The 17,370-nt window shown below is 33.2% G+C and overlaps 1 protein-coding gene and 1 long non-coding RNA gene across 2 annotated transcripts; one reads left to right on the top strand and one right to left on the bottom strand.

The window, feature by feature from the left end:
- Positions 1-1,350: 1,350 nt before the first annotated feature.
- LOC131012672 (uncharacterized) lies at positions 1,351-4,339 on the top strand. The gene is made up of 8 exons (XM_057940659.1): positions 1,351-1,695; positions 2,197-2,244; positions 2,355-2,414; positions 3,131-3,217; positions 3,478-3,576; positions 3,689-3,786; positions 3,879-3,990; positions 4,098-4,339. The coding sequence occupies exons 1-8, from the start codon at positions 1,459-1,461 to the stop codon at positions 4,209-4,211; spliced, it is 855 nt and encodes a 284-aa protein (XP_057796642.1). The 5' UTR covers positions 1,351-1,458; the 3' UTR covers positions 4,212-4,339.
- Positions 4,340-9,476: 5,137 nt separating this feature from the next.
- On the bottom strand, positions 9,477-12,376 carry LOC131012671 (uncharacterized). Its single transcript, XR_009097415.1, has 2 exons — positions 12,119-12,376; positions 9,477-12,012 (listed from the first exon to the last, which is right to left on the bottom strand). It is a non-coding gene; the product is annotated as an uncharacterized LOC131012671 (long non-coding RNA).
- Positions 12,377-17,370: the final 4,994 nt, after the last annotated feature.

The raw sequence follows: 17,370 nt of genomic DNA, 5'->3' as shown, positions 1-17,370 counted from the left end.
GTGTCACCTTAAGTGGCTAGGATTTCTGATTTTTCTGTTGAGATGCATATCTTTCCGTTGTATTCTTTATGCTTAGAGGGCTTATAAATAGCACCTCATATCAGATGAAATATATCAGCTTTTTTGGAGTCCTCTAAATAACTTGCATTTGTTTCCTTTTATTTGGTGTTCTCTGCTTCTTGTTCCCAACATCCACCACATGCGGACGTCGTCCTTTCAGATTTAGACCTGATGAATGTCGACGGCGTATAGGCCTGCCATGAATAAAATTCGATCTGTTTCGCCGTTGGGGTTGTAAGTCACCCTCATTGTCGGCGGAAACGAATCCATCGGAGTATGATGATTCCGCTGCCGGAGGAAAATATTTTAACTTTTTTAAACAAGCCAAAATGAGCAACTCCTCGAAAGAGAGATCACAAAAACGACAAAAACAGCATTATACCATGAATCTGTTGCTTTGAGAATCTTTTTCCACCATTTCTGAGCGAAGACTAGCATTAGCCTGGATGATGTATTTTAGCCTCTTAGTGATGTCATTTTCATTACTGCAGCAGCCAAACAAAGAGTAAAAAAATGTGCCATAGAAAATAAGAAATAATGTACAGTACGGGAATAATACATAAGTCTTCCAAGAGTCCAAGACCTTGACCAAGGAGATCAATGCAGCTTTATCACAATCTTCACAAAATCAATTTACATGTTTATTTCTAACTCAATGACCTAAATGCTGCTCTAAAACCAAGGGCAATGGAAAAAGTTCAGAGTTAGCATCATTAGCAAATTCCAAAATTACTAAGAATTCTGGAAAAAACGGTGGACTGATCAAATATTTTCTGAGCTCTCCGAAAGGTGCTCCAGTTATGAAGTAGAACACCTTCAAGCTTAACCACAAAATTCGAGAACAAACTCGTAAAAAGCTGGGTAGTCGCGTCCGAGGTAGTACCAGATGCCGAGGTAACGGCTGCAGGTGGTGGCGTTGGGGGTGAAGAAGCCGAGGGTGAACTGTCTGCCGGTGGAGTGGATAATGTCGGAGTCTTTGAGGATCAGAGATGCGTTGGCGTTCCGCAGCAGTGTGATGATTAGTAAATTTATTAATTGGGGGCTATGGCCAATGAGTTATAGGATGAAATAGAATCACCATGTGTTAATATCATGATTCAGTTAAGTCCATAACTCAAGCCCAATTTGTGTATAATATTAATATCTATATCTGATATAGTATTTGTGTGGGTTCCATAATCCTACCACGCTATGAGCTATTTAAAATGGCGCTATTAATTGCAAAATTGGTTAAAATTTCTCATACCAAATCTCTCTTATGGTTTCTCATATTTTGAATTAATCAGCAAAAAGTTTACACAACAATTCAAGAAAAACGATCTTGAATAAGTCTATACATTTTTCTATATAAATAGTGAATCAGTGAACAACTTGTTCAATAATCGCATTCACTCCAAGATGTACGGATTAAACCCTCTCAATTCGGCCGCTCTCTTCGCCGCTGCCGCCGCCGTCTCGAAACGGTGCCTCAGATCTATTCCGATCTATCGCTCTCTTTCAGCGACAGCCGGATTCGGTAAGAGGAAAAGGCTGCCGGTGGAGCTCTCGGGGAGTGTCACGATGCTCACGTGCGAGTCAGCCGCGCGCGGCGGCGTTTGCACTGTGTATTTGATCGGAACCTCTCATCGTTCTCCGGTAATTTACTGCAATTTCTCTGTATTTGTTATATATATATATATATATATATATATATATATATATATATATGCTAAAGTTCAATGAAGAAGACCTAAATGTAAGAAAGAAGAGAGAAGTAATCTAATCCGTTGATCTTATCTAATCTAACGGACATGATTTATTCACGCCATGTTCAACGGATTTTTCGTTGAACATATGGGGGGTCGAAACCCAGAACCCCCAAAAATATTGTATATGTTCACGAATGTTCAACGAAAAAATCCGTTGAACATGGCGTGAATAAATCATGTCCGTTAGATTAGATAAGATCAACGAATGAGATTACTTCTTTCTTACATTTAGACCTTTTTCATTGAACCTAACCCTATATATATATATATATATATATATATATATATATATATATATATATAATTCTCAAATTTTCCTGTTACATTGTTAATATGTAGAATTGTAATCGAATCACAATAGCTTATGTTAATTTCTCTCCATTTTCAGAAATCTTGTCAGGAAGTTAAGCAGTTGATACGATTGATAAAACCAGAGGTGCTTTTCTTTTGAAACTTAGAAGCCACTTTTATTTTAGTATATATTTATGTGATCTTTTTATGCTATAATTGTTTTCACTTTCTAAAACAGCAATGATATGCTTGCAGGCTGTTCTCGTGGAGCTTTGCCCTAGTCGCGCTAAATATCTTAAGCCTAAAACAGGAGAGGTTGGGCCGTATTTCTATTTAATTAAGTTCTATTAATTAGTCAGAAATAATCATGAAATGGTAGCTCTAGTCTGCTCTTATTTGGTTTCTTGTGAACTTGAGTATTAAGTCGGAAAGATGCCACTCTATAATTAGCCCACGTTTGTTTGAGTGTTTTTAGAGGTTGGAAAGGGATTTAATTAATTGAATCCATTGCTTGTTGTTTGGTTTGAATAATGAGATAAACATTACCCTTACATGAGGGTAACCCAATCACCCAATTTGCTACCCCTCAAAATAGAGGGGAAACAAAAGAAATGGAATCATTTCCTATCCATTGTTAAACCAAACACTTAATAAAAGTAATGGTTATTGTTATCATTCCACTCCTTTATTTGATTCCATTCCCTTTCCATTCCTCTACTTGAACCAAACGAGCACTTAGTCAGAAATAATGATGAAATGGTAACTTTGGCCTTTTGGGGTTCAAGATGAATGGATTTTTCAATGTCAGAAGAGCGAACGTGCTCGTGTTGGGTGTTGAAGATTAATGGATTTATTATGAAACACTTCCCTTGTCTGACTTTTGATATGCTCTTAAGTAAGAATTGTTAACTCATCTTGCTAAGGTATGATTCTATCTTTCAAATATGCTGACTTAGTAGTGAAACATTTTTTTGGCTTCTTCACCAAATTCCACACAAATTTAGCAAAGTGATACTCATCTACTTTTCTAGAGTAATACTCGGGGAGAGTTTCAAGTGGCGTATGAGGAAGCCAACAAATATGGTGCCAAGTTTGTACTTGGTGATCGACCTAAAGAAGTGAGCTGCTTTTCTTCTTCTATTTGCACTTGAATAGTGTTAATACTCTGACTGCATCTATTGAGTTTTCTTTACAACAATTATTTAGCAGCAAGTTTAATATAGTCAGAAAATCATTCACAGATTAAATTTTAATTTTTCATTATTGTTAATGTTTATTCTCTGCATGGTTATAGACCTACACAGTACACACATTGTGTGAATATATCCTAAAGCTTACTACAACTTGCTTTTCAATTCCTAGTTTCTGTCTCCTGTAGATTACACTGCGGAGATTGCGGGTCATGGCATCTCTTTGGGACGTTTGCCTCTATTTGCGTAAAAATACAACCAATAAAGTCATAGATACCATAAAGCTGGTATACTTATTTACCTTATAAGACTTACAAATATATATCTGTGTTATATGTGGGTATGTCAGTTTCAATGATACTACTTGAGTATAAAAAAGTTGATTTTTCCTTTATGCAGTTCAAGAGGGTAGATGATGCTAAAATTTGTGCAGCAAGTCAGGAGTTGGCCAAAATTAGTCCTACTTTTTTTAAAACCTTTGTCCATGAGCGTGATCAGTTAGTGTTCTAATTCATCTTGCTATTCTAGGCTTCTCATCCTTGTAATCTTGTATGTTTGATTGTTTTCATTCTATATTTGCTGTATATAGATATATTACGGTCAAGTTGCTGGAAGTTGCTCGTGAGCATAGCTCTGTGGTTGCTGTTGTGGGAAAGGCCCACTTGCCAGGAATCCGAGAGAACTGGAAACAACCCGTTGATGTAAAGATTTTATGCCATTCGTTGATTCTTTAAAATTCAATGATCATTCCACGTCGTAATGTCAAGTATATCGTTTTGATCTAACTTTATGTTTTTGAATGTTTCAGATGAAGCAACTTCTTCATGTACCAATTGTGAAGAGAATCTTCACGACTGTAGGAGGCATTGGAGCAACAGTTGCCATAGTTTCTGGCATTTATCTCTTAAAAGATGTAATGTGATGTCATCTTATTAGACATTTTCTTTTGAAATTTGTTATATTTCCTTGTACGCATTTTTTTCTCCTTACAAGATTGCCATGATATTTGGTGAAATGGTGGTCATAAAATAATTCTATCTGTCCGTACAATCTTATGATGATTTTGAGCATTATTTATTTGGGTTAATTGCCCATAAAATACTGAACTTTCGTCCAATTCTGGTTTTGCACACAAACTTTGAGCTGTAGCGTGAAAATTACTAAACTTTAGATTTTATCTGATTTTGCTACTAATCCAAATTCCGGTCAAATATCAGGCTAATATGACGTGCCAATATTTGACGTGGCGCATTTATTGTTAATTTCTTATTAATAAAAAAAGAACACCAAGCAAATAACCTAAATTGTCAATAACTTAATATATCAAATCAAATAATAGTATTTTTTAATTCTCAAGTTTAAATCAATTTTTTTCCAAGTTCAGTATTTCACAACTGATTACTCCAATATATAAAATAGCAGTCGTTCAAATAGTATAAATATATATAGTTTATAAAATTAATCTTTAGATAATGAAAATTTAATGAACTTTATTACTTAGCTAAATAATTTTTTTTATATATTAAGTTATTGATAATTAAAATGTTCTTTGGCTGACACACCTAAATTCGAAGAATCCCCTTACTATTATTGAATTTATTCAATTAATTAATTCAATTACAAAAAATACTATTATTTGATTTGATATATTAAATTATTGACAATTTGAGTTATTTGCTTTGTGTTTTTTTTTTGTATTATTATTGATAAGAAATTACATAAAAAATATTATTTTGCCAACTAATTGTCACGCAAGAATAAATACGCCACGTCAAAATTGGCACACCATATTATATATTAGCTTGGTATTTGGCCAGAATTTGGATTAGTAGCAAAATCAGATAAAATCAAAAGTTTAATAATTATCACGCCGCAATTCAAAGTTTGTGTGCAAAACCAGAATTGGATGAAAGTTCAATATTTTATGGGCAATTAACCCTATTTATTATATTATTTTTTTTTATTGTGATTGCATAATATCAGAAATTCAACAAATATCTCTAACTTCTCACATTTGAAGTAGGAGCTAAAAAGTACAATAATTTGTAAGTATTAATTACATTGGATGAATAATCATGTGTTTGTTGCTCGTGAATGGTCATTTCTTTTAGATAAAATGGTCCTTTCATTTTGGTGAATCTTTTTTATTTTATGAAGGGCATTTTGATGAATTTTTAATCTCAAACTGTGTCAGAGCTGACACCATAAATAATAATGGAGGCCGAATAAAAACATAAAAAGAGTCAGGTAAATTCAAAAAAAGATTGATACAATTGTTATATCAATATTTAATTATACTAGCAGGAAGAACGTGCGATGCACGTTGAACACGTTTGATTTTTACTATGTAAATAAAAAAAAAAGGAACCAATGCAACTATTAATGATTAAATTTAAAAGTAATAAAGTAATATTCATACTTTTAAATAAAATGCAAAAAAATCTATGAAAAACATCCTAAATTATCTAAGTAAGGAGTAAGACGAATTTTAAATATTTTCTTGTTTGATTTTGACGATTGGGGATCTCTTCTTGTTATTTTTGATTTGCAACAGAATGTTGTTAAGCGGCAGATCGTCGTCACTTGTAATGTCAATGTAGTCATCAAACTTTTTCTTGGTTATCCTTCTTTTTTTCTTTTGCGATTCTGTGGGCTGCACCTCCATCGTAGATTTTTTCTTTCTAGACGGAATTTTCTTTTTTGATTTCTCGGGTGAATGTTTCTTTTCCTCCACTTCAGTCGGCTCTTCTTCAATGTCTCCAACATCGATGCTTTCCATTGGTTCCATTTTTTCGATTGCATTTGCTACGATATTGAGATTTCCTCGTTGATCGAATTTTAGACTTGAGCATCGTCATGAAGCGCATTTCTGTGTACGCTTGTGTGCTTAGTCGTCTATAGTATGTGGATTCTGTTTCACCCTGTGAAAATATATAATTGTTATAATATATCGAATTTTGTAATATTAACAATTTAAATTATAGTAAGTGATTAATTAGTAAGAAATCATAATTTACCTCTTTGATTGAAGAAATATATTCATCCACAGAGCATCCTACATATACCTCTGCCATTTGACCGAATAGTGTAATACGTGCATTGCAGTCGCCTTGTATAACATTTATTATGATTCTGTATCTAGAATTATATAAAATGATAAAAATTAGTATATTTTTGTTATTGTGTCATTAACTAATTTTGAATTGGTAGTAATTTTAAATTTGATATTTACTTGGGCGACGTCTCAAGAACTTCTTCATTGCATTTTTTGCATATTGCATTCTCATCAATTTAGGAGAAAGATGTGTTGCGATTTTTACAAGAATCATACCATATTGTTGCTTTATTTTCAAACTTTGTCGATAATTCCCGTAAAACAATACGAAACACCCTAATATATGATAAAAAAAATAATAATATTATAGAAATAGTCGATTATGTACTTTTGAAATGCATCATTAATTATTTAAATATCGTACCTCTGATAATAAATGTTGATTGTCTCTGAGATCTTTAAGAGTGACTTCCTTTGCTTGTTTTATTTTTGGTGCCATTGCTAATTTAGCAATTGCTAATGCATCATCATCAACATCAGAACACCTGCATATAATATTAAATGATATGTTTGAATTTTTTTTAAAAACTATATAATTTATTTATTTTTTGCTACGTACGATTGGATCGCCTGGATCTCTTTGCATGTTGGTGTAATTTGCAAGACGGATCTCATTGTATTTTGCAAGAGTATACCACCTAAATAATATTATATATATATATATATATAGTAGTTTACAAATAAAAAAATGAAGTATTATTTTAAGAAAATATATATAGTATGTTTGTTACCAAATTTCCTTTTTGCCATGACATAGTAAATTGCAACAGTTGACTTCCGTCCGGTTATTTGTTCAAGGTCATGTCCTTCATTTTTCGCGATATCTTCCCATAAAGATATCTCTAGAAGTTCAAATCTACGAGAAATATTGAGTGAATTCAAATATAGTTATTTTTCTAAGGTTATGAACAAATTATAGTATATGCATGAAACATTAAATAAAAATAACATATGCCTATATATATATATGCATTGGAAATTGAAAGATGGATGCAAATAATAAATAAAGAACTTACTTTTTGTTCATGAGAGTTATGTTTCTCACAGCCTTGTTCACTCCTTTGATAGGAATCTGTTGACTTTTTTGTACTTGTACTAACATTCCAGAAATATCCATGACATTTTTTTTGTTTTTATTCATATAATTATATATTTAGAGTTTAATATATGTTTTATTTGAAGGAATATTTTAAACTAATTTCACTTACCAAACTCTTCTTCCTTGTCAAGCTTTTGTTCCACATCGTTGAACTCCACAAAATTATATGGTATTTTATACTCTATCTCGTCGAATGCTTCCTTTATATCAGAGTATCTATTGAGTATGATCTCTTTTTCTCTATGGATGAGTGGATACATAGTATTAACGTTTCTAACCTCTCCATTAGAGATTAAATACGTTACGTTTTATTGGATTCAAACTTTTTTCCAAATTTGCTTATTTCATTATTGAACATTGTCACTCCAATTTGGACACCCTGCAAATTGAGTGATAAATATATAAATTGTAAAAATTAAAGTTTTAATTAAATTTGTGACTTACCTCTTTGTCAACCATTATCAATTTCCAGATTTTTGTGCTTAAATTAGGTCCACAATTTACTTCGTGGCCTATTCTCAAAGCATTCAATGCAATTGTAAATGATCTTTCATTTACTTGCAGAGTTTCGATTGTCGTCATTGTTGAATATTATATATCCTACAATAAAAATAATAAAATTATGTATATATAACATCTCATTTAACGTAATATAATTAAATGTGTTACATGATACTATATATTAATTATTCTTAAATTAGGGAAAGTAAGGGGAATATATAATAGATGAATATAAAATATATCACATTACACTGTTACATTTAAATTAAATATACAATAATAGGCACATCAAATTTCATAAATATATAATGCTCGATCATTTTAATGTGTCATATATGTAAGTGTTGATAAAAATGAAATGCAACTGCGATTACAAAACTCAATCATATATATATCTGTGCAGTATGAAATAAACCATATATTTGTGAATGATGTTTCCCAAATATATATTGATAAACTATATATTAAGAATAGGGTAGGTATGAAAACCCCTTATACCCCAGGAAGCTTGGAGTGGAATGCATTCAAAAAAATCAACGTGCCCATGTCTCATATAAAGAAATAAATCATATAATGATTGGAGCTGTTTGACAATCATATGACAATCATATAATGCTTATTGTATTTCTTTCCACTCTGGATTGCAAGTCATTGTAATGAATAGATCAGGTTTTCCAAATCTTTGTACTAATGTCAATGCATCAAGATATCTACGACGCATATCTCTTGGTCCTCCTATAAATGTTGCTGGTAGAACAATTCTTTTGCCAACTTCATTCCCTCTTAATTGTCCATTAAAGACACTATCCACAATTCCTTGATACAATTCTGCTCTCATACTTGATTGGTTTTGACAATAATAATCCAGTCTTGTTGTCTCCAATTTTATGTACACATCCACTATATATTGCTGTAATAATCTTCCAGCTAATAAGAGTATGGATTGTCTTGGATTTTTAATATGTATCTTATACATTCTTAACGTTTTCTCTTCTAACACCTAAAAACATAGAAAAATACAATATAAAAATAAAAAAAGTTATATTAAGTGATTAGTAAAATAAAATAAACATAACAATATACAAAATAAATATAAATGTCAACAATTGCTTAAAATATATTCATTATCACCTAAACACTCTAAATACAAATCAACACTTTATCGATTCAGCTCATTCATAGATAGGATTTATAGATTATGATTAAGTAGGGATTTCATTAAGACATATGCATAATGAGAAAAGTAAATAGCCTTAAGCTAAGGTGGAGCATAAATATTTGCAATTAAAATTCTGAAAATAAATTTATATTATTGTTTATATGATTAGTATGCTACAGTTAATGGGTGGGAATGAAAAGAATGTTCTCTACTCAAAGCGAATTATAATCTCATGATTGGAATAATATAACTTTAGAATAATAAAATTATCCAAAAGTTTCATACTACAATTTATCAAATTAGTAAAATCAATTATTAAATTAAACTGCGATTTTTATTAAAAAAGAAAAAGAAAAAACCTAGAAAAAACCCTTGAAAGCACAGGAAAAGCAGACTAAGGGCCGAGCCTCATTAAAACCTTTTTGCAGAAAATCCAGTGGGAAAAACCGCAAAAAGGGAAAAGAGTACCCGTCTAAAAGACCAAACAAAAAAAGGGGAAGAGCGGAAGGGAAAGTTTCCAGAACTCCGGCCTAACCATCGTCCCCAAACAAACCCGGCTCTCCCCCAAGGAAAACGCAAAGGCAAAAGTCCGGTAAGACTCCGTCGCCTAAAAGCCAAAAAGACACAAAACCGGGAGAGAAGTAAACACGGCCGGTTATACGCCGTCGCCGTGAAAACATTCCCAGGGTCAGAGTGAGCTACACAAACATTATACAAATATAAAATAATACTTAACTAATTTAATCATCAATCAATTTATAAAAAGTTAATAGAGATACCTTGTTCTTCATTGGAGATAATATCGCCTGCAGTTATGGTTCTTGCTAATGAAGTAGAAGTAGAAACAGAATTTGTATTATGAACCAAAGATGCTGGATCAATCTTTCTAATGTTTTGATGCCAACCTGTTTCGCCCATTGGAAAAAGAAGTCGATATTGCAATGGATCATAACATCCATAATAATGTTTTATTCTATGTCTGTCGTCGGAATGAGCATGAACTACAATATCCCGCTCCAATGGAATATTTTCATTATTTCTCTCAACCCATATAGCTGCAACTTGATATGCATGTGGAGAATTATATACTCGTTGATCTAAGTTGACATCTTTAGAAATATGAAGCTGAACATTGTCCATTGATCTTTCAATCTTCGAAAGAATTTTGCATACGGGTTGATCTCTAAAATTTTCATGAGCATCTGTACAACTACTGCTTCCGACAAAACTTGATTTTGCATTATGTTAATTAAGTTCTCAAACTCACTTTGTGTGTCATAAAAGTATAGCTGAAAAAATGTACGTATATTGTGGGATCAATCCAGGAAGATCATGATAAACCATGCCTTGTGCTCGAAAAGAATAAACTCCCCGTCTTGCAGATGCCAATTCTTTGTCCAATTTTACACCAAACGAAGTGAATGAGAATATACTATTATAAGCACGAATATTCCTTCTGAAATTAATAGCTTCTTCTGACTGGGCTGTAAACAATTCATCCAACTCCGGAGGAACTTCAGAAAATGCAAGTTTAACTTTTTCATTATCACAACAAAAAGTACGAGGTTCATATTCAAATCTTCTTGCACCACAATGAATGCAATCAGGCACATTTTTCAATTCATGTAGCAATGAACCAAAATAGATAAACAATATAATTAAAAAAACATTAATAATTTATCATAATGCATTAAACGTATTTTTATCTTAAAAGAATGTAATACTTACAATTCAAATCACTTGCATTTCGTTTACATTTCTTTTGTCTTTGTAGATTTTTTCTTTGTCTATATACCTCATTAGCTGCAATATATAAATATAAATATATTAATTAAAAAAATATTTTGATTTGTGCTCATGTTGTGTGATATGTGGTGATTATAACATAGAATATAAATACTTAGAAGCTTGTGCGCACATGCTATAGAAAATACCTGAAGATGAGCTTGTTTTGCGCAATGTAACTTCCATGTTCATAGTTAGTGTATATAAATGTAACGCCCCGCTTTTCCCTAGCTAAATTTAGAGTAATTTTTTTTTGAACTTAGAATTTTAGATGATTCACGCCGGATAAAAGAAAATGAATTTACTTTAATTCCAACAAATGATTTTTTGAAAATTTATGTTACTGAATGTCGGTTGTCAGAAGCATGAAACAAAACTTGTGATCCAAAGGGGCATAGCCCGACTTTCTATCCTATTTCGGTTTTAACAAGATTTTTCCCTTGTTTATTTCTATGAATTAGTTGCACCTCGATTATATTTTTTCATTCAAGGATTGGGGTGTGACAATAAATTTTAAAATCCTGCAAAAAAATATTTATTCTGTAACACCGAAAATAATAAATAATAATAAACAAATAACAACAAAAAGGAATGTTAATAATAATTATAAGTGTAACTCTAATCAAGTAAATATAAACATATTGATATGGCAGCAAAACAATTACTATATCATTATATTTTATAAAGCCTAACTTTCACAATCCACAAGCTCAGACTTTGATATTATATATATTGAAAAATATATATATATATAATAATCTTAGATATTGAGCAATGACTTTGATATTGGGACAAAACATAATCTCCTGAAATTTGAATATAATATCATAGGCGTACCCATGTGCGGAGCAAATTATGAAATTCCATTGGCAAACAAAATATTGCTTCTTTAATCCATAATAGTGTCAATCTTATTTGCATATATCCTTCCATGACCAAAACATGGATATCCTTACCTTGACAGATCACCTTCAAGCTTCTCTGCCCGACTAATTAAGCATTCGACGATTTTTGAGAAATCGAACGGAATGGTTCTCTTCGAAGTGTTTAACTTGTCGGGTGACCTGGACATATTATAACCAGAAAGGTATTCAAAGCGAATGAAACTGATAAATGTGACAACTCTTGTGGTGAATCTATAAAGTAAACGAAGCGAGAATCAAAACTAACCTCAAACGGCCTTCGAAACACTAAGAGCGGCGGTGAAGCACGGCAGACCGGAGGTCAAAGCGGCTGCGAGGTTGTTGTATACGGCCAGAGATTTGGGAGAACGAATATCTGCTGAGATTCTCTTGTGGGTTGGTTTTGGCGAGGACTGCTGATTCTCTTGTGGGTAGGTTTGGCAATGAAGAATAGGATGCCTTGTGAAGGTAGAATTCTAATGCAATACATATTGGTGATGTGCTAGATTACGCCAATTTAAAAATTATTCACATTGGTTTCGAATCCATTGTGTTAAATTTAATAGATTACACCAATTTAAAATTTATTATATTTAGTAGTTTTAATTATATGTAGATGTAGAGGGGTAAAATAGGCAATCCACAAGTTGTCCCATATAATGCTTAGGCTCTTTTTCTATTAGTATAGATATGGCAATGTTAAAAAAATCAAATTTAAATACAACATAATCTTGTCAGGAAATTCAAGTAAAGATTGATACAATTGTTATATAATTTAATTAGATGGCCATGTTAAAAAAAATCAAATTTAAACATGATCGCCACATAATATTTTAGATTGTCCCATTTGAAATGCATTTTTTATTTTGGTGGGTGTCCTGCCGTCGATGGGGAAAATATATTTTCCATCCTGTCTCATTTGATATGCATTTTTTAGACTATTCCATTCGATTTAACATAATTTCTTTTTAATCCCTAAACCTCAGTATTAACTTAGAAAGATTTTCACCTATTGGGTGAATCACGAAGGACTACAAAAGAATGTGTACTTTTTTTTTTTTTTTTAATTTGGAGGAGGGGAGCAGTAGGATTTGAATCATGGACCTCACTGTTCACAGATAAGTAGAATGTGTACTAGTTAATTAATATTTGGTGAAAATATAGATCTAGTCTAGATCAAAGAAAGTACAACAAATTGAAATGGTCCGTGTGATAAACACTTATAAATTATTTAAGAGATTATATTAATTAATACTTTAAATAGGGCAGTATAAAAGATTACCACAAAAAATATCCATATAATCTGAAGTAGATAATTTCTATTTTTATAACTCTGAAGTAGATAAAATTAAGAACAAGTAAATGAGTTATTTCTATAAATAGCAATGTGATTTGCATAGCATGCGGTCGGGTCGCCCCGCGCCCAAATCCGTGACCCTGACCCGCGCTCCAAATTATTACATTTGTTTATAGTAATTTTTACTTTTAATAAACATAAAATATACATTTGTTCGCACAAATGTATACTTATGTAAGTATAAGTATTTACCTTCATTCAATAAAATGTATTATATTTTCTAAACCCTATAAACAAAAGGATTAATTGCCCCTAAATACACAAAGTTTCACTAAATTATGGTATTGCACATCACCTTTAAAATCCGCTCTATAATGCATCACCTTTCACTTTTTTCTGATTTTTCCCACAACCAAAAAACCCTCAACCGTGAAAATGACGTGGCAGTCAGAAATTTACACGTAATCACGTCGGAACACTTGGACAAATGATGTGTCGCCCAAATTTCAGATTTTTTTTATTTTTTGAGGGAAACAAATTTCAGATTTAATAAACAAGCCCTAATTTCAGCCATTCCCTTCTTCTTCTTCTTCTTCTTCTTCTTCGAAGTATACTAGCTTTTCAGAAAGTAATAGGAATTCTTCCCTTCTTCTTCCACGCAAACGAGCCCTTCTTCAGAATAAACGAGCCGTAATTGACAGGAGTTGATTTCATTCAGGCTTCAATTCCTCCTCAATGTCGAACTCGTCAACCTCCAGGGATACCAGAATAGGGTTTCACAAATTATGCGGCCATGGTATTGCAGCAGCTGAGGAATGAAAGGGATAAGCTAGAAGAGCAAGTAAATTTCAGAAGCTTGTTGGAAGAGATGAAGAATGGAAAAATTCAAGATAAATCTGAGGAATTGGCTGCATTGAAGCTGAGCTTGGAGGAGAAAAATGCCAAGATTCAAGATCTGAGAAAGCTTAAAAAAGACGTGGAATGGAAACTGAAATGTATGCACTTCATTGTAGTTGTTTGTATTTCTCATAATGCCTAGATTGGCATTATGAGAAATTAAAAGATTAATTCAAAGATATCAGTCAGTCTTACAAGGTGAATAAATGTTCCTTGAAAAAAATCTGCACAAAATTCGCCATGGTGAACATTCTCTGTAGTGTAAACTTTAAACTGAAAAGCAAGTTGTAGTAAGCTTCAGAATATATTCACGCAATGCATCAAGCTTCAACATTAATCTGTGAAAAATTTTCTAACTATGAAACTTGCTGCTATTACTCTAGAAAAGGAGATGAGTATCATTTTCAAGATTTGTGTGCAAGTTGTTGAAGATGCCAAAAAAATGTTTCTCTACTAAGAGGGTGTTTGGCTAAGCTTATTTTAAAGAGCTTATAAGATGTGTTGGGTATCTTCGCCTAGCCGGAGGTTCACCTCTTGGTTCCCGACCGTCCTGCCGCCTTCACACGGCACTCTAGTGCCAAGATTCACTTCACGATTCTTCACCTTCGTCTTCACCTGTCTGTACCTGCAGAACACCAAGAGAAGCAACAAGTCAACAGATACAAAGAGAGAAAACGAAGGAAGACAGAAAAGCAGGAAAGATCGGAGAAGATTCGAGGTGGGAAAAAGTGTCCCAGGGACACAGGTGGCTCAGATTTTTCCCACGGTAGGCTCGGCTCTTCCGGCAGCGTTAATGATCACGGCTCAAGGGAACATGGAGAACTAATCGGCACTCAAGTCTTGCTTTGCACAACCACCAAAATCCACAGTGTATCACCAAACAGGAATCCAATTATCAGGAATCCGGCGATACACGCAATCAATCGGAGCGAGGTTCACACACACAGTCACCAATCAGGAAACCACGAACAGGAATCCGGCGACACTTCAGGAAGGAATAGCAGAGCCTTCCGGTCAAACAGTGTGTGAAAACTTACCCCAATAGAAAGCAATGCAGCGGGGATTAATAGGGGTCGAGTAAATGGTTTGTGGGAAGACAAAAGGGGGCAGCCATTAATGGTGGGGGAAGCTCGAGAGATCAGGAGATCAGAGGTCGGGGGAGAGGAAGGGTCTCGGGGGGGGGGGGGGAGAGGTGAGAGTGGCGGAGGATGAGAGAGAGTGAAAAAGGGTGAGACTGATTTAGGGTAAATGAGGGTGAGGGATTTTTGGGCTTGGGTTTGGGCTGGGGAATTAATGATATTGGGCCAACACTCCACAAGATGTAATTTTTAAGAGCTTATAAGTTGTCAAAGTATTTGGATAATTGAGCTTATAAGCTAGAGAGAGAAAATCGAAGAAAAATGAACTTGAATGATATATGATGAAAATAATAAATTATAGTTGAAAAATAATTGTAAAATGATTGTTGCATATAAGATTATAAAAAAATAAGTTGGGGTAGATGAACTTATTTTTTTGGGAGCTTATAAGCTCTTGGAGCTTATTTTTGGAGCTTATAAGCTGTTTAGGAGCTTATTTTGCCAAACACTTTGAAGGAGCTTATAAGCTCAGCCAAACACCCTCTAAGTCAGCATATCTTTCAGTCATACCTTAGCTAGATGAGTTCATAATTCTTACTTCAGAGCATTCAAAAGTCAGACAAGGGAAGTGTTCTTAATAAGTCCATTCATCTTCAACACCCAACACGTACGAGCAAGTCCAAAACAATGTTTCTCTACTAAGAGGGTGTTTGGCACTTTGGTTAAGCTTATTTTAAAGACCTTATCAACTCCTAAAACAGCTTATAAGGTGTTTTAAAGAGCTCTAAGTCAGCATAAATGAAAGAGGGAGGTGACAATTCTTACTTAAGAGCATATCAAAGAAACATTATCAAGAACTGAATTAGATATTCAAAAGTCAGACAGGGGAAATGTTCTTAACAATCCCATTCATCTTCGACACCAAACTCGAGCGTGTTCATTCTTCTTACACTTACACATCACGTATACCTAGACATTCAAAAATCCAATCATCTAGAAATGCCAAAGGCCAAAGTTACCATTTCATCATTATTTCCGACTAATTATATTGTATTGAATTTCGATGTGAGTATACACGTCCTGTTTCATCAATTGAGAGTCGAGTGATACACATACTTTGTGAGATTCAATTGTTTGGAATGTTGAGGTTGATTTTACTATAAGTTGTGTTTATTGGTAAATTTTTTGCTTAATTGTTGAGGATTTGAGAATTCTATCATTCTTTATCTTTCGGAAGCATCGACGAGCTAGATTTCTTACCCATTCGTGTTATTGATTGTGTTCTTCTCATTATTCGAGGACGAACAATGGCTTAAGTTTGGAGGATTTGATAACACTCATGTTTCCATAGTTTTTAATGTTCATATGATGTTAATTTTATAGGAAATTGAGTGTTGGATGATTATTTTGTGCTTATATTGCTTTATTTTATGAAATATGATTCTTTCTCAAAATTTGATCGATTTTACAGGAATGTTAAGATCGAATTTGGAAATATGAACTGAAATAGAAGTTGTATTTTGTCTCGAGAGGAGTTCGTGAGCACAAACGGATTGCAAATCAGAGTTCGGACGAGTAAGATATGGCCAAAACAAAAACGTCGCGCGCAATAGTCCGATTTCGGCAACCCACTGGTGTAGATCGTCGAAATCGACGTTTTGTATGTGAAATTCGGCGACCTACTGGAGTTGTTTGCCGATTTTTCTGTCTCGTTTTCATGCCTCGCTCTGGAAATTCGGTGAGCGCCGTTTTTGGAGGTTTTTCAGCACAAACACGGCGACCCACTCGGTGGTCGTCGAGTTGGGCGATTTTGCGAGTTTTTCCGATTTTTAGAGTTCTTTTCAAACTCTGTTTTTTACCCTGACACTATATATAGGTCTTCTTTTGACCTATTTAGGGTTCCCAACTTTAGTTTTTCAGTTATTTAGCTTTTAGTTTCATTGATTTCCAGTTTAGAGAGCTTGGATTGGATTTCTGCGAAGATTGAAGATTCAAGATTTTTCATTCAGTTTTATTTAATTAAGTTCTTTCAATTGCTGTCTTTTTAATTATGTTTATGTTTTCTTTTACTATGTCTGACTAAGTTCTTTATCTGATTCTAGGGTTTGTAAATAGTTAATTAGATTCATGTGATTAATTTGTTAATAGGTTTGCCTTTCAGTTTATGATTTATTATTCCTGGTGCTTGAATTCTTGTGGATTATGTGGCCAATAATTTACATGTGTAGCTATTCGGTTTGAGACCTA

The sequence above is a fragment of the Salvia miltiorrhiza genome, chromosome 2 (genome assembly GCF_028751815.1).
Source record: "Salvia miltiorrhiza cultivar Shanhuang (shh) chromosome 2, IMPLAD_Smil_shh, whole genome shotgun sequence".
In the NCBI taxonomy this organism is placed as follows: domain Eukaryota; kingdom Viridiplantae; phylum Streptophyta; class Magnoliopsida; order Lamiales; family Lamiaceae; genus Salvia; species Salvia miltiorrhiza.
Note: the sequence above shows the minus strand (reverse complement) of the source record. Positions and strands in the feature narration are given on the sequence as shown.